The sequence below is a fragment of the Bos grunniens genome, chromosome 10 (assembly GCF_055505025.1).
Source record: "Bos grunniens cultivar Pamir isolate PY7600 chromosome 10, Bosgru_T2T1.0, whole genome shotgun sequence".
NCBI classification, from domain to species: domain Eukaryota; kingdom Metazoa; phylum Chordata; class Mammalia; order Artiodactyla; family Bovidae; genus Bos; species Bos grunniens.
In genome coordinates, this window is record NC_141174.1 from 18,271,826 (window position 1) to 18,299,147 (window position 27,322).

Sequence of the window (27,322 nt, forward strand, 5' to 3'; positions counted from 1 at the left end):
GGGCTGTAGGATCCAGTTCTCTTGCATTTGGTCTGTCGGAAGTTTTCCTCCCCGCTTTCCAGAAACTAGGAAAGTCCCTGCTCGCCCGGGCTACCCCTGGGGAGGGGCCCCAGCGCCACAATCTCAGCACGCAGCCGCTTCCGTCTTTGTTCCCCCTGCTCCCCTCGGTCACCATGGAGAGCAAAGCACAAGTGCGCCCCCTTGGCAGCATTCACCTCCCCCCAGGGGACCTGCGCAGGCCTGCCCGAAGTCCCAGAAAGGGATTCCCTGGGAAGGAGTGTGGTGGCTATCTCCGAGAGGGAGCTCAGCCTGGCTGCTCCGGTAACTGTGTCCTTATAGAGGCCACCTCCTCCCCAGGAGGGAGGCTGCCAGAACGGGGAGGGTGGCAGGGAGAGAGACCAGGACAGGTACCCATTCCTGGTCAGCCTGCCGGGGCGGGAAGGTTTTCTCGGATGTTCGGGAAAGGAGCCAGTGCTCCTTGCATGCTCTCAGCCTGCTGAAGGGAAGGGACTGTGCACAATTTGCAGAGTTGCTCCAGGGCTAGGCCTGAGGGAGCTTCTGACAGGCCTTGGCTTTTCTGGTTTCCCACCATTTTGCCAAATACCTTTAGGCCCTGGAGGCTGCTAAGGGAGCTTAGCCTAAGCCCAGCCTGCTCCTCCTTGGTGCAAGTTCCCTGCTTGCCTTTGTTCTGCCCTCGGCAGCTGCCACCTTAACCCCACCGTACCTGGTCTAGCTGATATCCACAGCTCAGCCCTCAGTTGTGCATGCTGGAGATTTCTGGATCCTTCCCTGGGAGGGGGAGGCCTCCTAGCCAGATTGGACAGGAGCCTTCATTCCTTGACTTGTGTCATTTGGGAGCTATTTATTTATTCTTAATATTTAATTTTTAACATCCTCTCAGGGACCAGGGGCTTCCTTCTTTCCAGAGGCCCAAGTGCATTTATCCCAAAACAAGGCACCTTCTTGGCACCCCCTCCCCCAACCTCGTATTTCCAAGACCCTTAAAGTCCCTTGCCCCGTTGCTCTGGAAGTTTTGCCAACAGGAACGATAGTAGCACTGAAAGCAGGTGGAAGGTGTCACCAAACCACAGGCTAGCAGGGTGAAGGGAAATCAAATGCAGTTCTTATTGCTACCTCTTCTCCCTGCTGAACATTCAAGTTGCCTGAGGGGATTGGCTGGAAGCCAGAATTCTGGTTTTGTTTCTGGCTTGAATAAGCCATATTTGGCATGGAGTCACTGAAGTGAAAGGGCTAGAAGATTCAGGAGGCCCCTTCACTTGCCAGCCCCATAGGAGGGCTGAATTATTTCTCTGATCTTTCTATTCAACTTTAGTTGTGTAAAAAGAAGTTCCAAGTGAATGCAAGTATATAACAGGTCTACATGTTAGGAAGGAGCCAAAAAGTATTCATTCTGCTATTCTTCTGAGATAGCCTAAAGGCATCATATTGGTAGCTGGGAGTGGGGAGTTTTGTTCTAAACTATGCACTATCAGGTTTTGGGTTTTTTTTTTTTTTTTTTTTTTGCATTCATTTCTGTATTAATATGGTTATACAGGAGCCCAGCTCTGGGAGTGACAAAATTCTCCTCCTTCCTCAACTCCTGATGACAAACTAGACCTCTAACTTCCCAGTGAGTTTCTTCCATAGGTTTCTACATGCTCAATAGCCCAAGATTGCAAAAATCTCCTATACCCTCCCAAAACAGGAAGGTAGCAAATTTAGGCTCTTTTCTAAATCATGTGTAATATGAGTGCCTTCGCAGCTTTGCCCCAAAGTGCTACTTACATTTCCCGAGGTTTTTTTCTATTTAAACTGCATTTAGTTTCAGGCCACTTTTTGGACATGTGGTAACAGAAACCCTCCTTTGTCTAGAGTGATTTTCCTCTTCTAAGCTCACAGAGACAAGAGCAGGTGAATATAGATGGAGAAAATCAAGATGGTACCTCTCCGTATTAACCCCACCCAACATCGAATTTTAAATTAGGTTTATGTTTCAGAATGAATTTATATCTAGAATGCAGTGTAAAAGGTGAAATGTTTAGCGAACAGATGAAGTTGTGGCACGTGACCTGCCATAAAGTAGGTGCAGCCACAGAAGCTGGCATAGGTGTATCCTTTATGGTGCTTTCTCCCTATGAAAATGTTCGGCTTGTATTTTTTTTCTTCTACTCAAAACTCTTTGCTTTAAGAAGTTAAACAATAAACACCTTCAGCTTTATAAGGTTCTCCCCACACCATCTCACATATCCATCTCTCAGCCTCCACCTACACTCAGCTAAGGGCATGAAACTAACCTAGTGCCTGTGTTCTAGACCATCTCTGAGGTCTCTTACCCACCCACGGAGACAGTGCTTCAGCACTGTCCTCCATGCCTTCAGCCGCCCCCCTCACAGCTAAGGTACACACCCATCCTTTCTGCTGCCCACTTCCACCCTGGCACAGAGGTCGTGTGCTGCTTATGTCTAAAGGGATCCCATATATTTAACTGCCTCAGTGACCTAACCTCTTCTCACATGCCAGATGTTAAGATGAAGGAGGAATACAACGCATATTCAAGCCTCAGCTATTTAAATGTTTTTATTGAGGCTCACTTTTCTTGGATGGTATTTATTACCATACTGGCAAACCTAACTTCTTAGGTTTACAGGAAGTATGCATATTTTTATAAAACAATTGTATGTCCTCCCCATATTTTTGCTGTGTTAATATTTGCCTCTAACAATTTGCAGCTGTTTAACCTTTTCCTCATTTGTCTCTCAGTCGAAGGCCTTGGAGGGGACAGAGCACAGGAACAGCCTTGACAGTCTGTAATTATTGTACAAATATTTTAATAGCATATAAATAAGTATATTCCTTTTATTTTGAAAAAAAAAAAATCAGACACTGCCTTCTGTGTGTTTGCTGCCTGTGGCACCCTTTTTTAAAAAGACTGTTACATATTAAAATAGTGTACATATATATAAATATTACCTCTTTTGCTGTACAGTTGTGATAGACCAGACTGAAGATTTTATTTTTTGTGTGCTTTTTATAAAAAAAAAAAATTAACACACTAAAGAAAATCTTGCTGATGTGATTGTAATGTACCTATGTAACTTATTTACTTTTGAATGTTCTTCTGTATCTTTAAACCTTTTATTAAATAAGGTTTTAAAAATTCATAGTTGAATGCTGTGTCCTTTAGGGGAGATTTTCAACCATCTGGGATTGACGTAAATCGGCCTTGGTTTGCTTGCAAGGGATTACGTGAAATTTTTGAACCATGAGCATTCTGTTTTATCAGTCCATTGTCAATGATGCCAGGACAGGGGAAATAACACACTAGCGTTTGCTTGGCTACAAAGGTTACTTAATAGATCTAGATCTTACAAAATTTTAGAAGAAAAAGGCTCAACTCAGTGTCTGACAGGAAAACACTGCACACTTCCAGCGTTTTAGTCTTATTGGGATGAAGTTCGCGGAGGGTGCACAGTGCGATCGATTGGCTGGTACCGCATCTGTTTTTGAACAGAAAACTCCGGGAGTTGGGAGTGGACAAGGAGACCTGGCGTGCTGCAGTCCATGGGGTCGCAAAGAGTCGGAAATGACTGAGCGACTGAACTGGACTGGTTGAAGGAGCGACGTGAGTTAAGTCTTCCTTGACAGACTCATATCATTTTCAATGCACTCCAGAATTAAACTTTTAAACACAGTGCTTTGTTTAAAAAGGAAAAAAAAAAATCTGGAAAGTGTGAAAAAGGAAATGCGCCATCAGAGAACGCTCCGCGAGTCCCTTGCTAGCACCATGGCAACCGCAGGCAGCCGGAGCGTCAGGGTCTGGAGTCTTCCAGGCCGCCGTTGCCTTGGCTACGCTCGCGCAGGCTTCGGATGCGGGGGCGGGGCGAAAGCCACTCGCCGGCCGGCCCCGCCCCTCGCTGCCGCAGTAACGCCTGGGCTGGCTGCGGGTCAGTCAGGCCGGCAGCCTCTCTACTCCGTTCCGGGTCAGCTCGCCGCAGCCCACGCGCAGCCCCTGCGGCCTGCCTTCGCCGGCGCCGCCTCTAGCCTCGCTTCCGCCTCCTTCCCGCGCCTCGGCTGCTGGTGCTCAGGGTATCCGACTGTCGTCGCCGCCCAGAGGGGTGTACCTGCGCCAGTGAAGAAGCCGCTCTTGGGCTGGCCTCGCGGCGACCTCTGGACAGTCTCCCCCTGCAGGGGCGGCACAGTTCGCAGTCTGCAGAAGAGCGGCTCCTCGCGCGCCTGAAGGCCGAGCTCTGACCGCGGAAGCCGGGTTGATGCCAGGAGGGGCAGCAGCGAGTGGCCGGCGCCTGAGCTGCGGAGAACGGGCGGCCACGCCCCGGGATCACACCCCGGCGGCCTCTTCAGAGCGCGGCGTCTCCTGCCATCTCCGCCTGTCTTCCCTCCGGGCCTCTGCGCGGAGACGCGACACCCTGCCTGCAGGTGCGGGACCGGGCCCGCGGATGCCGATCGGAGACACAAGATGGCGTTGGGCGCGTGACTGAGCATCCCCCAAGTTTCGCTCCGACGACGTAGAGGACGGACGTTGGTGGGGGCAGTGAAAGGACGAGAGCCGGATTCTGGTGTCGTTGGTTAATTGTGATTGCGTGAAGCTTGACTCCTCGGGCAAATTGCAGGGGAGTGTCCGCTGTCGTCCTAAGTCCTTTAGCACAGGGAGCCACAGTTTTGACTCGTATCTAACCCCCTGATAACCCAACTATCAGGGGCCCTTGATAGTTGGGGAAATGGCGATGACACTGTTGGAAGACTGGTGTAGAGGGATGGATGTGAATTCCCAGAGAGCCCTGCTGGTCTGGGGGATCCCGGTGAACTGCGATGAGGCTGAAATCGAAGAGACCCTCCAGGCTGCGATGCCCCAGGTGCACTATCGAGTGCTTGGGAGAATGTTCTGGAGGGAAGAGAATGCCAAAGCAGCCTTGTTAGAGCTCACTGGCACTGTGGATTACGCTGCCATCCCCAGGGAGATGCCGGGTAAAGGAGGGGTCTGGAAAGTAGTCTTTAAGCCTCCGACTTCCGACGCTGAATTTCTAGAAAGGTTGCATCTCTTCCTAGCCCGAGAGGGATGGACTGTGCAAGATGTTGCCCGTGTCCTTGGGTTTGAGAACTCCTCTCCAGCCCCAGGCCCAGATATGCCAGCAGAGATGCTAAACTATATTTTGGATAATGTTATTAAGCCTCTTATAGAGTCCATATGGTACAAGAAGCTGACGTTGTTCTCGGGGAGGGACATCCCGGGGCCTGGGGAGGAGACATTTGAGCCCTGGCTGGAACACGCTAATGAGGTCATTGAGGAGTGGCAGGTGTCTGATATAGAAAAGAGGCGGCGGTTGATGGAGAGTCTTCGAGGCCCTGCCGCTGATGTCATCCGCATCCTCAAGACCAACAACCCAGATATTACCACCGCCGAATGCCTGAAGGCACTTGAGCAGGTGTTTGGAAGCGTGGAGAGCTCCAGGGATGTGCAGGTCAGATTTCTGAACACTTACCAGAACCCGGGAGAAAAATTATCTGCTTATGTCATTCGTCTGGAGCCCCTGCTGCAGAAGGTGGTGGAGAAGGGAGCCATAGATAAAGAGAACGTGAACCAAGCCCGCCTGGAACAAGTCATTGCGGGGGCCAACCACAGCGGGGCCATCCGAAGGCAGCTATGGCTGACCGGGGCTGCGGAAGGGCCGGCCCCTAACCTCTTCCAGTTGCTTGTGCAGATCCGTGAGGAGGAGGCCAAGGAAGAGGAGGCGGCAGCTGAAGCCGCCCTCTTGCAGTTAGGCCTGGAGGGGCACTTCTGAGTCCCGAGAAAACGGACTTTAGTGCAGACCTAGATCACAGCTGCTTTTCGTGTTTCTGTGCTGTCCTGCAGGTATGTCACCTAGTGGTAAAGACTTAGTGTGATTTTCCTGGGGTAAGTCAGGCCTGCATATTCACGTTAACATTGGTAAAACCTTGCAAGCGAGCACCAGAGCTGCTGCAGTACAAGTGAGTCATGTCAGCCACAATGCCAGGGAAAGGCTTGGACAGTGCAAGTTGTCAGTGCTGCAAGCTGTCATCATGGCATCATCATCAGTTGTGAAAACCATGGGAACTCGTGACACTTCCCAGAGGTAACTGAATGTGAAATTGCGTGTTCAGAAGTTTAGTGCATGGCCTGGCTCACACAGGAAGTGTTGAGTAAAAATGTGAACTGTTGTTATTACTACTCTTGTGAGTAGTTTTTGTGTTTACTGTAAATTGTTCCTGATTTATATTAACGGAAAGAAGTGTGAATTAGATATTCAACTTTCCAGTGCAAATTTCTCATTTTTCATCTTTAAACATCTAGATCAGTTTAACTGAGACGTGTTCTGAGGCTGTAAAAGGAGGTGTTAGAAATACTGCACTTACAGAGTTGTGTATCAAGTCTTCACTGAACAAGATAGGAATAGAACAGGGAGGTTAATATGAACCAGCTCAGTATCTATTCCCCCATTTCAAATCTTTATCATTGAAGAGTAGTTTACCTTGTTCATGCTGGTTCTCAGTTTGAAGTTATCAAATACATGTTTATTAATAAAAATATTTTTTAAATTCTGTCTTGTTTTTCTGACATGTATGAAAAATTTCAGTGTAATTAAGCTCTATGATCTTCTTAGGAAGACTTCGCCATGTCACTGAAAAAAACCCCAAACCTCAGTTCTTTTAAGTTTTATATCATACTATGTAATTTGAAGTTGCAGTACCTTTCAATATATTCAATCTTTGCATGTTTTCTACCAGAGAAGTGTTTGAAGGCAAAATCAACTAAATATTTATTTAGTTGATAACTAAATATTAACTTACTATAAAATGTTAGAAAATCCTGAAATGGAGTTTAGGAGGTTATCTAGCAATGCTTCCCCCGCACCCCCCATGCCCCCCAACCCCCTGCCGCCCTTGTAAATCTTTTTTCAGCTAAAACTGTTTCACTGCAGGAATAATAACTCATCATACTTGTATAAAATTGATGGTTCAGTATCACAGCAGTCACTTATATCAAGAGGATATAAAAAGAGAAATACAACTTAAAACATGTTTATTTGGTTCCAGAGATTCAGTGACTGAAGTTGTCCATCTTTTGAAATTCTAGTAAATCCAGAAGTGATTAAATGAACATAAGAGTTCAGTGGAGTTTTCCCATAGTAACAAGGCTAGCTGGTCTGTGTAATGATCACAAGGTAAACTTATTTATAAAGGCTGATAATTGGTATATGGTATATTTTTGTATGGGTATATTTTTCTGTACACTCATTCATGTCCTCACTTACCATGTCTGTTCCTCCATCTTCCTTTCTTCTCTCAACACACACATCACATCTTTGACCCCCACAACACATTTGCAGACCTTAACTCACCTCCACAAGCATGTCTGCATTCCCCCTCTTCCCCACTCATAACTTCCTCCTCCACTCCCACAGGCTTGGCACTGGTACACACTCTCCTCACCTCTCACAATCCTGTCTTCACACACTCACTCCCACCTTCTCACCAACATGCCATCATAAACATACACCCTCTTCCCACCATACACATATACACATATTACACTCATAACAAAAAGAAGTAATAGGTTCTTCATGTTTTTTACCCAATATGGACATACTTTATCCATATATAGGGATACACCGTATCTTTTTATGGCTGCAGAATTGATTGCATTTTAGGAGGGAAAGTCATCACTTAGGATTCTCTCACTATAATTGCATATATCTACATATACATACACACATACTAATGCAATACATATATATGGCAGAAAACAATGTCAGAATTCTAGATGTTCACCCTTTATTCTAGAAAACAATGAACTGAAAATAACGTGCTATTTATGATCTGAATTAAGGTTTTCTCTTTATAGGCTCAAAATCTGCTTTATAAAGGAGGACAACAGCAAGAAACATATCCTCATAATCAAAGAACTGTGGAATAAAGAAGCAGAAACTGCAATACAGTCCCATTCTGTGACCAGAGTTACATTTGACAGCATAGAATATGTGCTGGGAAAATGTGTAGTATCATTGCTATTGCTGGGTTCTTCCTGTTTCTTGTGTATCAGAAAAGAGCTAGCCAACACCAGGCCATTTCAGGCAACAAATCAAGGGCCTATCTGCCAAGCTTAACCTTGTACACTTCTGGAGATGAGGAGAGGACTAGCAATGGCCAAGTGCGGTAGTAACTTGCTGTCTCTGGAAGTGCTTCTTCCAGGATCTTAAGTCATTTGAAATGGTGCCCAGAGAACTGGGTAAGACTTACAAACCTGAGAGAGGAGTAAACTACTGAAAAATAATTTTAGCACAAAGAAATGAGTCAATCCCCCCTTCTTTTTCTCCCTCTCACTCACACACAAGCTGTGTGGAATGTCATCCAAAGACTGAATTTCTTTGGAACTGAATATCATTGAGAGTTCACATAATTGCTCTATATTAGTTAAAACTAATGGACAGTAATCAAAAAAGATACAAATAGATTTTCTATAAAATAACACAATTTATTACTGTTTTAAAACAAGTCTCACAAAATAACATTCGGAAACAACATTTCTAAATAATTTAACACAATAAGTTTAGTCATAAAGTCATGCTACAAAATTCCTGCATATAAAAGATTATTACTAAAGTATTAATACATGTTAAAATGTTCTTCAGAATGGAGTTGGTTCTAGAAGCCAAAGATTCTGGAATGATGCTCATGACCATGACTGACACCCTGGGAGAAGGAGCTGCCTGTATGCATATTCTCTACAGCTACCAACTCACTGGTCTTTTGATATTGATCCCTCTAGGCAATAGCACCTCAGAGGCAGGTACCCTGCTGATCAAAAAAGCAAAGAACATCCCAACGTTGTAACATTAGCCACAACTTAATCTAGCCAACATCTAAATTAACTTTTTAAATCTAGATATAGGAAAGATAACTCACAAAGTTTCCATTCTGAGTAGCAGAATTCTACTTAATAAATCCCCCAGAGGGATGACTTCATGTAGCAGACATGGAAGATGACACCAACTAGGGAAATAAGGAAATCCTGACTCTGATTATGATGACACAGAACTACTGCTCCGGTGGGCTCAGAACAAGCAAGGATGAACTTTAATTCTCTAATATACACATGCAGGCTGGGTATTTACCCATCTGCCCTTTGAGAGTACTTTTCACCAACATCCAGTTCATTTTAAAGTGCAAATCGACTGTAAAATAGCTTCCTCTCCCTCACCTCCTTGTTAAATTTGCTAGATCATAATTTGGTTGGCTGGTTCCTTCTAACCAGCCCAATATGGGAAATTAACTAGAATCCAGTTATGACTCCTCCAAATGTCAAGTGAAAATTTATCTTAGGTTAGAAAAAGGTAAGACTCAGTCTACTTGTTCATTTTCTTTCTTTGTAGTCGCTGGTTGATAATAAGGCAGGAATGGAGATATAAATGAGGGATTTCTAAAAGTTCAGTGATTTTTTAAAAAAACATACCCTTAATTTTTTTTTTTTTATTGCACTTATAGTTAAAAACACTCATGCTAAAGTGAAGATAAAGGAATATGGTCAAGTTAGCTGTGTCAGAAGCACCAGCTCTGCTGCACTGAATTTGTTTTATATTCAGTTATTTACAGACATATTAAGCAGGCCAAATAAATAAAATGCATGCCAAAGGAACTGATTTCTGCTAAAGGATAACTTCCAATTTAACAGTTATTTTTCTCCCTTTGCCAATATTTACAACGTAAGGTCTCTGTGAACAGACAATCAGATTGCAGTTTAGACAATCAGACTACTCATAATCAATGCTTTGACACTTCCCCCCAGTTCTTTTTTTTTTAAGTTAGTCACTTAATCCAACCTTTCCAGGCCCTACGCATTTTCCATTTTGTCCTAAGAAAAATCCAGCTGGAAGATTCTGGGTCACATAGACAACTACCTTCAACTCAACTTACACATCACCAACTCTGAGGATAAGTTAACTGTTAAGATTCATTTCTTACTCCTCCTTATTCTACTTGAGGCCAACTGGTAAGAGGTATCAGAAGCGTCTATTCAAGTCAAATTTTCTCTTTACACAGGAACCACATTAACATGTCTTATACCACCTCTATTTGTGGAATAGATCCAGTAACCATACCAAGTTACTGGGCAATTATGACCAGACATTCTTCTGATCACATGCAAAGTTAGTGTCTATGCCAGCTACTTTCATATATAATTACCAAATTTTATACAATATTTTTCTGTATTTAATGACTGCTACAGTCTACAAAATTTGTGCATTATTGGACAATGAATAAAGAATGAACACCTAAAGAATGATGATCTGTTTTCTATACTCAAAATGTTAAACTTCAGAGACAAAGCAAAATCTATCATAAAATTGGATTCTGTTGATAGTAAGGAGAGGTAGGTTAACACTTATTGTCCTAAGTAAGAATGCTAAACAATAAAAGTAGAGACCCTGCTGAAAAACATAAGTTGAGCCTTCCAGCCCTGAGTTTCTAATGTTACATGAAAATTATTAAAAACAGCATTACAAGGAAAACACCAGTGACCATTTCCTTCTATCCATGATTATCAAATATATCACCTCTGAAACAACTCCGGTAGCATATGACTGCTGCTGCTGCTAAATCGCTTCAGTCATGTCCGACTCTGTGCGACCACATAAACAGCAGCCCACCAGGCTCCCCCGTCCCTGGGATTCTCCAGGCAAGAACACTGGAGTGGGTTGCCATTTCCTTCTCCAATGCATGAAAATGAAAAGTGAAAGTGAAGTCTCTCAGTTGTGTCAGACTCTTAACGACTCCATGGACTGCAGCCTCCCAGGCTCCTCCATCCATGGGATTTTCCAGGCGAGAGTACTGGAGTGGGGTGCCATTGCCTTCTCCGAGCATATGATTACAGAATGAAAATAAATGGACCTTGGAAAAAGGAATGTTTCTACAAAGCACTGGTTCTTAACCAGGGGCAAATCTGTTCCCACCCTTGTGCCCCACAGGGCAGATGGCGATGTCTACAGACACTTTTGGTTGTCACAACATGGGAGAGTGTTCTACTGGCATCTAGTGTGTAAAAGCCAGAGATGCTGCTAAACATCCCCTACTACAAGGAACAGCCAGCCATACCCTGCAACACTATCCAGCGTAAAATATTAATAGTGCCAGGTTGAGAAACTCTGGTTTAAAGGAACACACTCCTATTTACAAAGAACACAAAAATCTTTCAAAACCTGACTAGGTAATACAATATAAGCTTAGAGTTAGGGAGCATAGGAAAGCTGAATTCCTCAGTAGGCTATAATAAAATTTCCTGTGAAAAATTAAAATACTGTACTGATTCCCTGGTAGCTCAGCTGGTAAAGAATCTGCCTGCAATGCAGGAGACCCTGGTTCAATCCCTGGGTCAGGAAGATTCCCTGGAGAAGGGAACAGCTACCCACTCCAGTATTCTGGCCTGGAGAATTCCAGGGACAGAGGAGCCTGGCAGGCTACAGTCCACAGGATCACAAAGAGTCAGACACAACCGTGACCTTCACTTTTCACTTTCACTGATTCCATCACTACAGGAATAGAAGAAATTGAATGATCCACTAAAATGGCATTATGTCTTAAGCAAGGAACACAGAATCCATTTCAAGTAGGTCAAATATCTAATCCTAGAAGCATAAACCAAAGGCATTTACTATCAGCTAAATTTGCAGCAGTAAAGGATGACATAAAGAATTAGTTGAAAGAATATTCTGAACTTCTTCATATACCTTATCTTTCATTTTCTAATGACATGAATTCTCGCTCTAATTCTAAGAAAAGGATGCACAGAAGTCATTCAAATATTTGCTGAGTGAAACTGAACTATAAATTGTGTGTGAAATTAACACAGAAAAGCACCTTACACTTCTCTGAGAACTACCAGTGATTAAAAGACATTAAGAAACAAGGAGATAAAGCAATTATCCTCCAATTAAAACTTTTTTAAAAAAAAGGAGAAAAAGAAAATTAGTTTCTATACTACAGAATTCAAAAAAGTCAATCATCAACAGTGTAAGCCATTTTATAAATAAATTCAATATGAAGTCATTCATTCATTCCCTATTATATTCACTTCCAGCATAACTTTTGAAAATACATCCATGCATAGCAATATGGCTTCAAACTTACTTACTAGATGAAGTGCAAAGTACAAGAAAAGATCGTCTTCCCTCTTAGTTTATGGGCCTTAAATATCACCAAGGGTAATTCTCATTGCCTATGGTTCAGAAAAAAATACTCAAAGGCTCTGAATGTATAAGCCAGTCAGAGCAAAGATTTCTTCCTATCAAACTAAGGAAGAGCATAAAGAAGCTAAAAAAGCACTAGACTTATTTAGAATTGATTGTCAAAGCAGTGGGTCCCTTTTGATCAGAGTGATTCAGAGAAATCATGTAGTTCCTACTAAAATAGCTGCCAACTTCTGAAAGCCAGGACTACTTTTGTTTCTTTGACTGGTTTTACATAAGTAAATGGGGAAATATTAATAGCAACCATTAATAATCTCTGGTTGAGGGACTTTAGGCACAATTTGGCAGAGGGCCTCGACTTCTTTTTTGCAGTCTATCAGTGACCCAGTCACAGACTACTATGGACTTCATCTGGATTACTGACTACCATATCTTGCATTTTCCAAAAACAAATTTTTCTTATATGATAAATTCTAAACTCTGCATCCAGCTATTGCTTTGCAGTTTTGAGGTTAAATCACCTAGTATCCTTCACAGAAGAGGCAATCCTTAAAAATATTGCCATTTGCCTGGGATTCCATAATGAAACATCTTTTCCTTCCACAACCATTTACATAATTTATTTTTAGAGCTGTTTAACTTAAACATTTCTAAAAATATACTTTGAAATACTAAATTTGACTTATTGAAAGATACCAAATCCAGTCTTTTAAGTTCTTTACCTTCACAACAATTACTTCTTTCAACGTGACAGTCAACAGACCGAAGTTATTAGGGCAAATTTTAAAAAATATGAATGGCCAACATTTAAGCTAGGAATTCAAATATAACTACTGCTTATATACATTTCCTTATTTAACAAATAAGGAACTATAAACCAAAAAAGTGTGCCTAAGATTAGGTCCACATGTGTAATAAGGCCAAAGTACAAGTCAAAGGAGTGATCATGACAGTCATTTTAACCACTGACCTGGATCACAGAACAATTGGCTGATTGTGTACAGGACTTGAGTGGACATGCAGGTCAACACAACGTAAATTCCAGTTGACAATGCGCACACTTGTGGAACAAAAGATAAGTAAATACAACATGGGCTTATAAGGCCTCCAAGGTACTCATTTTTCCTTTTTTCACTCTAACTTTTCCAATTCGACTTTGGTGTCTTGATTCTAGGGCTGCTGCTGTAATTCTAAGAGGAACTCTTCCCGAACCAAAGGCATGGCATATTTGTGCTTCTGAGTCATAAAGAGATGGACCTTCAGGAAAGATGGCCTACAGATTCAATAGTTAAGTATATATATTTAAATGTCTGGCCTAAAACAAATCTAAACAAACTGAATAAAGCAACACATTTCTTTTGTTATTAAAAATGACTGGTCTATGAAGGTTTCAGTAGATGGGGCCACACAGTATGTAACTGGGACTGAAGACAAAACCTGAAAATGTGTAGTTTCTAAAAAGAGAACTAGAATATATAAGGTTGGTGTTGTTGTGGGGGAGAGATACTGAATAGGTTTAAGAGAATAAAAGATAGGAATGAGAGGTCTAAGAACCATTTGCCCCACACAGAATCTTTAAAATAAACAACTATACAAAACTTATCTATTCTTATGACATTTAAATAAGTTAACACAAAGTGGAAAATGTAGTGTTAGTTATCTTCTTCCTCATCTTCTTTAATTACTGGGGTACCTAAAAATGAAAAAGAAAATTATTTCTGGTCATTCTCAAGAGATTGTGAAATTCTACATGAAAATATTTTTTTGTAAACCTGAGGATGCTGTGAAGTGTGCTATAATAAAATGATACCACAAAATAATCTTTTATATTTCAAGTTATCTAAAAAACCTCTAAGAAGAATTTCCAAGCTGATTAGGTAATTATAAATATTCAGCTCCCCAAATGAAGAGCTGCAAATAAAAACACCTACAGGTACCAGGCAGAAAAATAAGGCCCTATAACACAAGAAAAAGTCTGTACATTAAACACAAAGAAATACTCATTTTTCACAATAAGATATGCAATCCCAGTATTGCCAGAATCTGAATTTCCATGTTACTCCCCCAGATATTAAACATTGAGGATAAATTGGAAAAAAATAAAAAGAACCAAGGGACAAAAAACAAAATACATCCTCAGCTCTCACTGGGCAAACCCATTTCTGAGCTCTGGCATTTGAAGCATGCCCATATGGCACCCCACTCCAGTACTCTTGCCTGGAAAATCCCATGGACGGAGGAGCCTGGTGGGCTGTAGTCCATGGGGTCGCTAGAGTTGGACATGACTGAGCGACTTCACCTTCACTTTTCACTTTCATGCATTGGAAAAGGAAATGGCAACCCACTCCAGTGTTCTTGCCTGGAGAATCCCAGGGATGGGGAAACCTGGTGGGCTGCCGTCTATGGGGTCGCAAAGAGTCGGACACGACTGAAGCGACGTAGCAGCAGCAGCATAATTTGACCTTAGTCAACTATTCTGTCTTACCTCTTCAATCAGTCACCCTCCACTCCGGATAAACTGATCAACTCAACTGCTTCCCAAACTTATCTTGCAAACCACTACACCTCTGGATTCTTGGTTAACAAAGTTCCTCCATTTTGGAATGGCCTTCCCAACACACCTCCCATCTAAGCCCTAGCTTTAATTAAGAACCAACTCCAGTGCCTCTTCCTGTGTGATTCTTCTTTATGGCATTGAGCAGAGTTTTACCTCTCTGTACTTCCCACAGCATCTGTTTATGGGGGCTAGTGAATGTCTTGTTGAAATACAAAGTACACAAACTGTAAGTATGCAGATTGATAACCGTACCCAAAATGGACATATCTGGTAACCAGCACCCAGATTAGGAAGAGAACATTATCAGAATCCCCTAAACTTCCTCAAGCCCCCTTCTTGTCATTGTCCCCCAACAAAAGGTATATTCTATCCTAATGTCTAACACCATAGATTATGTTGCCTGATTTTGAAATTGGTATGAATAGAACGATATTGCATATACTCTGTGTTTGGCTTCTTTTGCTCAACAATATGTTTGTATCATTCATGTACATTGTGTGAAATTATAGTTCATTCATTCTCATTGTTGTTTAATGTTCCATTGTACGAATATGTCGTAATTTATTTATTGTTGGTGGGCATTTGGGTTGTTTCCAATGTACAGTTATTAAAATAGTGGTGCTATAAGCATTGTCATACTGCCTTTTGGTAAACATCCATACTCTTTTCTTTTGGGTATGTAACTAGGAGAAAATCTGCTGGGTCATAAGGGGTGTGTATGTAGTGCTTTTGTAGATAATGCTAGTTTTCCAAAGTTATGCCAAGTTATGTTGCCGTCCAGCAGGTTATGAGAGTTCTAGTTGCTCCATTTTCTACTAACATTTGGTATAGTCTGTCTTTTTCATTTTAGCTCTTTAACATCTCTCACTTTTTCTTACAAGCAACTGAAGAGGAGCAAAAATAGGCTTGTTAGTAGCCATGGCCATGTATGTTCTATCTCACTGGTTTAAGGTAGACCAAGGTCATTCTTCCAGGGGCTCCTCATACCGGCCTGAAGGCAATACTTGGTCCAAAAGGCTAAATATGGCATGGTCTATTCAGGGTCTACATAAGAGATTCTTTTCTATTCTTAATGGAAGAGATTCACTTTTTGTGCACATTCAGAAAGGAAGACAAATGATTTCAAATAGTTTTGGAGTCTAACCAAAGTCGAACATAAAAAGGCTAAAGTCCAAGACTCTAATATACCCTCTCTTTTCTGCTATTTTATTTTAAATTATGAACATTCTTTCATATAGGTACAATATAAATAATTTAAAGAATAACAGAACCAATTTTTATATATCCATCATCCAATTTAAGAAATAGAACATCACCAGTATCTAAGAAACCTGTTTGCCTCTTCGTGTTTATTCCTATACCTCCCACAAGAGGCAGTCTACAGTTTTTGTTATTTTACCCTTTGATAAGTGACCAGAGGGAAAAAAGGGAACATACTGCATGAATGGCTTCCTGATAGCACCACTGGGAGGAGGAGTGACCCAGAGAGGTCTGTGACTTTTATCATTTCTAGTTTTTAGATGACAAAAGAAGAAAGTTTGGTAAGGTGAATTATTAATCAGTAAAATGACAAAAAAAGCTATTAAGTGGTAGAACTGGGACTTGAACCCATGACAAAAAAGCTAATAAGTGGTGGAACTGGGACTTGAATCCAATCAGTCAAGGATTTTTCTTGACATTGTCACCTATCTTAGGTATTGAGTGCATGTGCTCAGTCACTCAGTTGTGTCCAACTCTTTGTGACCCCATAGACTGTAGCCCGCCAGGCTCCTTTGTCCATGGAAATTTCCAGGCATGAATACTGGAGTGAGTTGCCATTTCCTTCTCCAGTTTTAGGTATTGGGAAACTAAAATTAGGGAGGAGAAGGAGAGAAAACATTACAATTTTGATCCAATTGTGAAAAAGCAACTGTTTACTATTTATGTCTAATTATTTTGCAATATAATATCTTTGGGACTTGAGAATAAACCCAGATTTCTCATAAGCTTTTGGTTTAGGGATGATCCTAGAAGTTTTTCATCTCATTCTGGCCCAAACTGGGACCATAAAATTTCCTATGGACAGAAATGGTCTTGGAGAAGAGAGATAACCTATCATTTGCTTTAGTTTTGCTGCTTTTCATGATTCCATGATACAAATTCAATTCTTATACCCAAAAAATATTTCTAAGCTGGCCCACAGTCACTCACCATCTAGCTTTTTCAGTTTGGGCACTCTCTTGGTTGCCTCTTCAACCCAGTTCCCCTCAGCAGAATGTTTCTCTTCCAAGGGATTGCCTACAAACACCAGGTCTTCTAGGCATGGCAGTTCTGCCAGCTTCACAAATTCAGCTACAAGTGCAAAGAATACATTACATATTAAAATGGCAAGTTTTACCGTTATGATTTTAGGGGCTGAATTCCAATACCACTAGCTCTTAGTTTGTGACTATTCAGAACAACTTGTTAGGTTTTGAAGGAAGTAGGGGAAATTATACCATAGGAAGCCATTCTCTGAAGACATTATAGAAAGGGTGACATACCTCTTCTACCTTTGTGTTAGCCTAAGGATGGGATACAAAGAAGAAATGAGGTTCAGAATCAACAAATCAACCTCCAGTGGTAGGTCTTCTCTATACTGTATGCATCAGTATCAGCTAAATTAAACTGCCTTTGTCTCTGCCCATCCCTTCATCTCTGAATACTTCAAGTCTCTACTGTAGAACGTATCACACAGTTTTCAAATTATTAACTCATAAACTAATCTTGCCCACTAAGCTGTGAACTCCTTGAGGGCAGGGATAGTGTTCTATTCAATTATGTATCTCAAGAGCTTGGCATGGTTCAAGGCACACAGCAGGGCTTTAAAAATGCTAAATGGATGGTGTACAACAAAAAAGAAAAGCAATTACATGTTAAATAAGTCTTCCATCTAAGAATTATTAAACTGATTCCTTTTAGCCTTTGGACAATAATTGAAATTTTTTTCCATGATTAATAGGACTAGGACCTTACAATCATTTCTAAGTAACCATTTAAATGTAAATGTCAAGTGTTTAGATGAAATATAGGAACTCATATAGCTATTTCCCTCTGTGCTGAGAAAGAAATGTCCTCAATTGTATCTTGTTCCCTACTGGGTTATTTTCTATAAACATGAGGTAGAAGATTAGCAAAGAGCCAGCCTCACCCCAGTCTTTCACCAGGTTATTAGACATGTAGAGAATCTTCAGTTTCTTCATTACATGGATCCCTTTCAACTTCTCAATAAAATTGTAGGAGATCCACAGTTCTTCTAGTGTGTCCCCTACTGCTTCCTGAAATAGAAAGCAATTTGATTTACATGCGTTTTTAAAATATAAAAATATAAAGACAATGGCCTTCAGAGAGAACTGAGACCCTCCTGTCCACTGGCAGGAGAGCTGAAGGCTGTATGGGAGTTTTTTCTCATTAAGAAAGCCATGTAGAACATTTTCTTCCTTTCTTCAAACTAATCTGAACTAAGAATAGCTACTGAAATCATCAAGAGGGGAAATAATAGTACTATTTAATTGAACAGTATACTTTTCAAATTACTTCCCTATACATGGTATTATTTGATCCTTATTTAAAATAGGAAAATCATGTTATTTAATTTCTAACATAGATTAAGGGCTTTTTCTCAGATCACAATGCTATTTTGTTTTTGACCACATCACGCAGCTTGTGGGATCTTGGTTCTCCAACCAGGGATGGAACTTGGGCCCACAGCAGTGAAAGCTCAGAGTCCTCACCACTGGGCCGCCAGGAAATTCCCAACAATGCTATTAGATAGTAGACCTAGGAGAGTTCCCTGGTGGTCCAGCGGTTACGACTCTGTGCTTTACGGCAGAGGGTGCAGCATATGAGACTAAGATCTCACATGTCACAGGGTGCAGCAGAAAAAGAAAAAAAGTAGACCCAGGTCTAAATTTCAGGGTGTTTTTTTCCCCCAATATTTGTTATGAAAACTTTCAAACATAAAAAAGTTGAAAGAATATTATCGTAAATATCCGTATATCCACTACAGGTTCTACTGTAACATTTTACTATCTTTTCCTATCGCGTATCTGTCCATCTATCCATCCTGCTACCTCTCCATCAATTCACCTCTTTCTTTTTCTTTTTTTTGATGTATAAAACTCAAAATCGATTGTTACAATATAAAGATTATATCATACTGACTCTTAAATGCTAGATATAACTGATGGTAGCACAAAACCTTTTCTTTCATATACAAAAGACAAAATGTAATGATTATTTGTTCCTTAAAAAACAAAAATTACTAAGCAGAATCAATTCAATGTTCAAGGTCCTCTTTTTTTTTTTTTTCCCTTTTGGCTGAGCATGCAAGATCTTAGTTTCCTAACCAGGGATTGAACCTGTGCACTCTGCAGTGACAGAGTGGAGTCTTAACCATTGGACTGCCAGGGTACTCCCTCAATCCCCTCTTAACCCAAAAGAATTTACCTACATCTGCATGCTAATGTCTAGAATGTAGGACGCAGGTCTATGTTCTGGTACTTGTCAATTCAAAGACTATAGGAGAATAAATGTACTCTGGATAAAGATCATTAATGCATTTTCCATACAGATGGAACCAAGGGGAAAAGCTGAGAATGGAGTGGCCTGAGTTAGTTCTGTGTGTTATCCCAAGGCCCACAGTTTATCTTAATTTCAACTTTCTAAGTAGAAGAAACAACAGTTTCAAAGTAAAACTTTTAAATCAGTCCATTCCAGCACTTTATTAGAACTCAATGGCACCCCACTCCAGTACTCTTGCCTGGAAAATCCCATGGACGGAGGAGCCTGGTAGGCTGTAGTCCATGGGGTCGCCAAGAGTCGGACACCACTGAGTGACTTCACTTTCACTTTTCACTTTCATGCATTGGAGAAGGAAATGGCAACCTACTCCAGTGTTCTTGCCTGGAGAATCCCAGGGACGGGGAAACCTGGTGGGCTGCTGTCTATGGGGTCACACAGAGTCGGACACGACTGAAGCGACTTAGCAGTTTATATTAAAACTTTGTGATTTAACCAGCCTCTCTCAGGTAAATTCTGATACCTTCTCTCAAAGGATCTAATTAGTATACCATATATAGCATCAGTCTTCAGATAATTTAAACTTTGTTACATACATTTTCATTGCACTGCGTCCCCATCCATCTCCTATCTCCAGTTTAGAACGTGTGAGGCAGCAGAAAAAAACAGTGATTAAATACTAATTAGAAAATTTAGGCTCAATTCTAGGGTTCTTCCACTTATTTAGTGTCATTTTACATGTGCAGGTGAGGACTCCTGGTCAGTTTTCACATCGCCAACTTGATCAATTCTCCAAATAGCCAATTTGCTGAATTTACTCTTTTACTGATATAGAATAGTTGGGACAAAGTAAATACACATTGAAGACCGCGATAACTATTTACAGACTACTTATCTCGGCAACAGGGTTTAATAGTGTCTGCTCACTATACTTGGACACTTTACATAACTATCTGAGCCTCAGTTTCTTATCTGAAAATGAAGATTGAGGATTCTTTATCTTAAAATGAGGATATTATCTACTTATGAGTTTCAAGTGAGATAATGCATGTAAAGAGTCTGCTATATAATTATCAATACTGGATAATTATTAGGAATATTGGGGAGTGCCTAGAATTTAAGAAGAAAAAGATAAAGCAGAAACTGGGTAAAAAATATGTTAGGTCAATTTCCAAAAGAAGAAACATAGCTAACAAATAAATATATAAAAAGATGTTCAAAATCATACAGATTAAAACAACATATTGTTTCTAACATATTGACAGATATTAAAAATATGGATAATACTCATGGATATTGAGGGTGGAGGGGGTAACCCTCATTTTTATGCCACTGATGCCAGTGGAGACTGGCATAAGCCCCATGGGAGCAATGTGAGGTACTTGTCGAAATTTAAATGCACAAAAATAACCTCAGCTTTTCTATTTTTAGGAATCTAGCCTACGTAAATATTCAAACAATTGCTAAAGGATATATGTAAAAAGGTGTTCACTACAGTATGATATGTAATAGCAAAAAAAAAAAGAAAGAGAGAGAGAGAAAGACCCCCTCCCTTAATAAAATATATGGAAATACTCTACATGCTCAGCTGCATTGGAATAGTTAAACACATTGCCGTATATACTGATAAAGTAGAAAACAACGGCTATGGAAAAGAATGTATTAAATCTGCCTGTTTTTACATGGAAGGATATTCCTGATTAAAAAAAAAACAGGAAAAATATGCACAATATATCAGTACAAATATAACATACATACACTCACACTTGCATGCACATACACATACGCAGATGTCTGTTTCTACACAGAAAAAAATTTAAAGTATACAAATATTATTTCTGTTATTCATGGAGCTAATGTAGAAAGAGGAAAGACTTTCACAGTGTATTTCATTTATTTATGAGTTGCTTGATTCGTTTTTTACAATTACATGTATTACTCTTAGAATTAAAAATTTAACCTAATAGTTTTTATAAGTAGCAATAAAATATTTGGAGTCACAATAAATATTTACAGAGTGCCTACTACATGTATCAAGCACCAGTGTAGATGCTGATGGACAAAACTGATACACTTATCAGGATTTGTGTGTGACACAGAGAGAAACAGTGGGAGAGATAGAGGGAAAGAGAATAAACAAATAAGAAAAATGGGAAAAATTAAGAGTGGTAAGAGTTATTGACTAGAGTTCTGTTTTAGGTTAGGATAGTTGGGTCTCTTCTGAGGAAGTGACATCTGAACTGAAGTGTGAAAGTTAAGGAGCCAGTAATGTGGAAATCCAGAGAAGGCAATGGCACCCCACTCCAGTACTCCTGCCTGGAAAACCCCATGGACAGAGGAGCCTGATAGGCTGCAGTCCATGGGGTCATGAAAAGTCGGACACAACTGAGCGACTTCACTTTCACTTTTCACTTTCATGCATTGGAGAAGGAAATGGCAACCCACTCCAGTGTTCTTGCCTGGAGAATCCCAGGGATGGGGGAGCCTGGTGGGCTGCCGTCTATGGGGTCGCACAGAGTCGGACAGGACTGAAGCGACTTAGCAGCAGCAGCAGCAATGTGGAAATCCAACAACAACAAATAGTTCTCCTAAGTAGTTTTATATAGACTCCCTTCCTTCAATTTAACATTCCATGTCTCATATATTAGTTATTTGTAAGTTACTGAGGCAGCTATTCAAATCATGCTATGAGGCTAATGTGTCTAGATGAATAAATCAGTTAGTATGTGAAACTGTCTGAAGTCCAGCATCTGTATCCATATGCAGACTTATTTTTCTTCAGTTTGTGCATAAGTATAAAGCTTTTAGATGGATTAAATGTTGTTTTTGGTATATGTACACACACATACACACACACACACAAACTGAGGTGGGGGAAAGCAACACAAAAAACTTAGCGGTTACTGATAGCAGTTTATAGAAAGTAAGAGATCTAAGTGATGGTTCAGCTAGATAATATCTCCATTCATGCCTTTAATCCTATATTTACCATTTCTTATTGGTTTCTAGGTATATATTACATTTCACGGGAGAACTTATACACCATATCAATATTTAAGAATCTAGTTAGTGTTCAGTAAATCCCTGGGGGGACATCCAGCATCTGTCATATTTGTCCTAAAAATTTGGGGGTATATTTATTTGCAAATTCTTCCTTTATAGAAAATTCAAAGTAATGTTTAGCCTGAAGTATAATAAATTCTGAAATTTTGTACTACAATTTAATACTTTGCCCATTATGAATAATGTCCCCCTATATATGATATTTTACCATCTAAAGCTCATAGAATGAAGAGAAGGCAAAATGTCTTTAAATTTACCAATCATTTAGAATATAAAAATAATTTATATATCATTAGGATTTTATTCAGAGAAAGCAATGGCACCCCACTCCGGTACTCTTTTGCCTGGAAAATCCCATGGATGGAGGAACCTGGCAGGCTTCAGTCCATCAGGTCTTGAAGAGTCAGACACGACTGAGCAATTTCACTTTCACTTTCATGCATTGGAGAAGGAAATGAAAACCCACTCCAGTGTTCTTGCCTGGAGAATCCCAGGGATGGCGGAGCCTGGAGGGCTGCCGTCTATGGGGTCGCAGAGTCGGACATGACTGAAGCAATTTAGCAGCAGCAGCAGCAGGATTTTATTAATTATATCTAGCTAGAAAGCAAACAATTCATCTACTGGCTATTGTGTTGGGGAAAAAACTTCCTTTTATTAACTTCAGAATGTAATCTCTAAGAATTTCTAACATTTTATGAATTTATGTGGGTAAGCAGACATGCAGATGTGGGGATATTACCAGATAATTCAAGATAATTCCAAAATTGCTCCTCTGAACACTGATTCCTATTCAGGTGTTTTGGCTGTTTCTGCAAAGGGGTGGAATGGTGGTGGCCATTGTAGCCTGTCTGGTCATGGGCAGTTACTATTCTGTAGTATACCAGTTTCAGAAGCAAAACAGTTTCAAATGACTTCAATGACTCTGATGAAGCACAAGCTAGACTTACTGAGGTGAGGTGGGGGAACAGGAGACCAGAGTTACAAAATATTTCAGAGTTTTTATGAAGTATTTAACAATACGCACTTTTTAAAAATTATTGTCTTTGGGGAACATACACAAGAAAAAGAAATTAACTTCATCTTTTCTGAATTTGCCTAGTTTTACAATATTCTTTCATTTCAACCTCTTTGCAAGGAAATTGAGATGGCCAATAAATATGCAAATAAAATACACTGTCAAAAATTTTAACAAATCCATGTTTGGTAAGGGGAAATAGGAACCCTCTTACATTACTGGTGGTGGTATAAATTCGTACAACCTTTCCAAAGTGTAACTTGATAATATGTCACAAAAACCTTAAAAGAAATTCATACCTTTTGACCCTGCAATTCCATTTCAAGGAGTTTATCCAAGGAATTATTCATAGATGTATGCAATAATATAACTAAAAGGAGACTCATAATAGCATTGATTATGAATAATGAGTAACTTATTTAAATAAATTATGGTATATCAATAAAATAGAATATTATGCTGTCATTAAAAAAGAATATGGTTGCAAATTATTTTAAAAACTTAATATCCTCTGATCAAAAACCTCCAATGGCTTTGCAAGCCACTTGGGAAAAAAATCTAAAATTGTTTCATGTCCTATGAGGGCAGGTTCTTGGCTGCATCAGCCTCAATGAGGGCAGTTCCTCATTCAACATTTTTGCTCTCACTCAAGTAATCAAGCAGCTTCAGTTTCAGGACATTTGCACTTGCTCTCCCTCTCCAGTCCGGAGTGCTGGTCCCTTGGTCAGCTCTATAAGCCTACAGAGAGGACTTCCCATCAATCCACGTTCTCTTATATGCCTTGTTTTTCTTCATTGAATTCACCACTTGATATATTATTATACAATTATTTTCTAGTCTGTCTCCCTCCACTACAATATAAGTTCAATGAGAACAAGGACTTTATTTTATATTCTGCTGTATCTCTAGTGCCTAGAACACTGCCTGGCTAAAAGGCATTCAGGAAATATACTGTATGGATTTGCTGAATGAATGGATGACATGGAAACATTATCTTTGTATACTAAGTAAAAAAAAAAAGAGATGGAAAACAAAATGTATAGTATGATTCCATTTTCTATATTCTCACCAAAGCAAAGGAAAAAAGGCAAGAAAGATGTCAATCAAAATGTTAACAGTGGTTTATGGGTACTTTTTTTTTTTAAACCAGCCCACAGGATTTCTGTTTTACTGTCAATAACCTCAGTGCTTGCAAATGGGAGCAGTTTCAAAGCCGGTCTTTGGAAGTTAGCTTGCTGGGTAATGCTTCCTTTTAAAGACTGAATAGATGAAGTTTGTTGTTTGCTGAAAGTGAACAGCACAGAACCCTTCGATTCACCTCTGAATACCCCTGTTTACAAAGAGTAATTTTTCTTTTTTTTTTTTAATTTTTACAATGTTCTGTTGGTTTCTGCCACAAAGCAATGCAAATCAGCCATAATTATACACATATCCCCTCCCTGTTGAGCCTCCCTCCCCTTCCCCCATCTCACCCCTTGAGGTCATCAAAGCGCCAGGCTGGGCTCCCTGTGTTATACAGCAACTTCTTACCAGCTATCCATTTTACACATGCCAGTGTAAATACGCTGATGCTACTTTCTCCACTCATCCCACTCTCTCTCTCAGTGTGTCTACAAGTCCATGCTCTACTTCTGCATCTCCATTCCTTCCCTGCAAATAGGTTCATTAATACCATTTTTCTAGATTCCATATATATATTAATATTCTAAATTTGGTTTTCTCTGACTTACTTCACTCTGTATAACAGGCTCTAGGCTCATCCATCTCACTAGAACTGACTCAAATTTGTTCTTTTTTAAAGCTGAATATTATTTCATTGCATATATGTGCCACATCTTCTTTATATAGGTATTTTTTTATATAGGTTCTTTTTATATTTGCTTTTCTATTTTAAAAAGTTTCTGGAACAGACAAGTAATACTTATATACTCAAGAAAAAGAGTGTATGCTTTTTTAAGTAGTAAATAACAACCTACCAGTCCATTTAAGTTCTTTATGTTGTTTCTTCCTAAAGACAATATTCTCAAATTTTCTGTAGAGGAAAGAAAGCAATTTTGTTTTATTAGAATCATATCACACAATTGTTATAAATCTAATATAATAAAGCTTTAATACATTTATATAATAAATATCCTTATATAATAAGAAAGGCTGTACTAATAAAAAGTGGTAATCACGTAGGAAATAACACTGACCTATCACTAAGGTAAACTCTACAACTGCACATCACATCAATATTAAATTTTAAATGTTTAGCTATTTGAAATGCATGGTTTTAAATTACTGGCTAGTAAGAAATATTACACAGATAAAATAAGAGTAAAGAAGATTTGAACTTTAAATTTGGAAGCATATACATTTCAAACCTCTTGTAGTATGAGGGCTTATACTAGAAAATAGAAACATTCTCATGTATAGTCCCCACCTAACTCCACAAAAGAAGCGAAATCAAGTAAATTAGCATTTTAAAAATCTTTTGTCGTATTTTTTAGGATAATTAGATTGTAATTTGGTTTCAAAAGAAGTCTATTTGTGTTTTTTAAAAGGATGTTTCTTTTGTCTATAAGGTTATTTCTGGAAGAAAAAAAGTAGAAACAGTGGTTGGTTTGGGGGAGGAACTGAGAGTCAGTATACAGGCAGAGGAAGATATTTTTAATTTAGCTTCTTCTGAACTTATTTGCATAACACCATGTACACATATTATTTTTCAAAATTAAAAGATTTCTAGTAAAACATGCAATCTCACTTCTGTCCTAAAAATCTACTGTGATTACTTATGCATAAGTTATATATTTACTTTTCACAACTTAAACTTTTATAACTCTGCTATCCAATATGGTAGTTACTAACCACATTGTTATTTAGTCGCTAAGTCGAGTCCGACTCTGCAACCCCATGAACTGCAGCACTCCAGGCTTCCCTGTCCTTCACATCCTCCCTGAGTTTGCTCAAACTCATGTCCACTGAGTCAGTGATGCCATCCAACCATCTCATCCTGTGTCGCTCTCTTCTGGGAAATTGATTGCCCTCAATCTTTCCCAGCATCAGGGTCTTTTCCAATGAGTCGGCTCTTTGCATCAGGTAGTCAAAGTATTGGAGCTTCAGCCTCAGCATTAGTCCTTCCAATGAATATTCAGGGTTGATTTCCTTTGGGATTGACTGGTTTGATCTCCTTGCTGTCCAAGGGACTGTCAAAATCTTCTCCAGCACCACAGTTCAAAAGCATCAATCCTTTGGTGCTCAGCCTTCTTTATGGTCCAACTCTCACATCCATACACGACTACTGTAAAAACCATAGCTTTGACTATATGGATCTTTGTCAGCGAAGTGATGTCTCTGCTTTTTGATACACTGTCTAGGTTTGTCATAACTTTTCTTCCCAGGAGCACGTGTCTTTTAATTTCATGACTGCATCCACCATCTGCATTGACTTTGGAGCCCAAGAAAATGAAACCTGACACTGTATCCACTTTTTACCCATCTATTTGCCATAAAGTGATAGGACCATATTAATTTAATTAAAATTATACATAAATTAAGTTTCTCAGTCACATTAACTACATTTCAAGAGCTTAATAGCTATAAATGGCTAGTGGCAACTATATTGGAACAATACAGATAATTCTATTGGATAACACTGTTCTATAACATCCATAATTCAATGGTTAAGAACAAAATCCAATCCAAGCTCTCCAAGGAAGTAACCAAACCTCTCAGAATCTCAGTTTTCTTTTATGTAAAATGAGGAAGTATAGGCTCTATCTTATAGGAATATAAGGACTAAATGAGATAATTGTCTAAAATATTCAGCATAATGCCTAATCCACAGTAAGTCCACAATAAATGATGTATGTGTGTATAGGTATCAGGCATTTATAGTTATGTAAGCTTTGGTTTCGGAGAAGGCAATGGCAACCCACTCCAGTACTC

The 27,322-nt window shown here is 39.7% G+C and overlaps 2 protein-coding genes across 6 annotated transcripts in view; one reads left to right on the forward strand and one right to left on the reverse strand.

Moving 5' to 3' along the window:
• Window positions 1-3,921: 3,921 nt before the first annotated feature.
• Window positions 3,922-7,968, forward strand: PNMA1 (PNMA family member 1). 2 transcript variants are annotated; one of them, XM_086319797.1, is made up of 2 exons: window positions 3,922-6,110; window positions 7,880-7,968. In XM_086319797.1, the coding sequence occupies exon 1, from the start codon at window positions 4,737-4,739 to the stop codon at window positions 5,796-5,798; it is 1,062 nt and encodes a 353-aa protein (XP_086175923.1). In that variant the 5' UTR covers window positions 3,922-4,736; the 3' UTR covers window positions 5,799-6,110; window positions 7,880-7,968. The 2 variants fall into 2 exon arrangements, with proteins under 2 accessions (XP_086175923.1, XP_086175924.1); XM_086319798.1 differs by having other exon boundaries at window positions 3,922-5,869.
• Window positions 7,969-8,488: 520 nt separating this feature from the next.
• DNAL1 (dynein axonemal light chain 1) overlaps window positions 8,489-27,322 on the reverse strand; it is a 40,965-nt gene continuing 22,131 nt past the window's right edge. For 3 of the 4 annotated variants that reach the window (XM_086319799.1, XM_086319801.1, XM_086319800.1), the window contains exons 5-8: window positions 25,369-25,424; window positions 17,945-18,071; window positions 16,966-17,106; window positions 8,489-13,911 (exon numbers count right to left, since the gene is read on the reverse strand). In XM_086319799.1, coding sequence (XP_086175925.1) covers window positions 13,871-13,911; window positions 16,966-17,106; window positions 17,945-18,071; window positions 25,369-25,424 — 365 coding nt within the window. In that variant the 3' untranslated portion in view covers window positions 8,489-13,870. Of the gene's footprint in view, window positions 13,912-16,965; window positions 17,107-17,944; window positions 18,072-22,707; window positions 22,975-25,368; window positions 25,425-27,322 lie in introns of those variants that run through there. The other variant, XM_086319802.1, reaches the window with a different exon arrangement.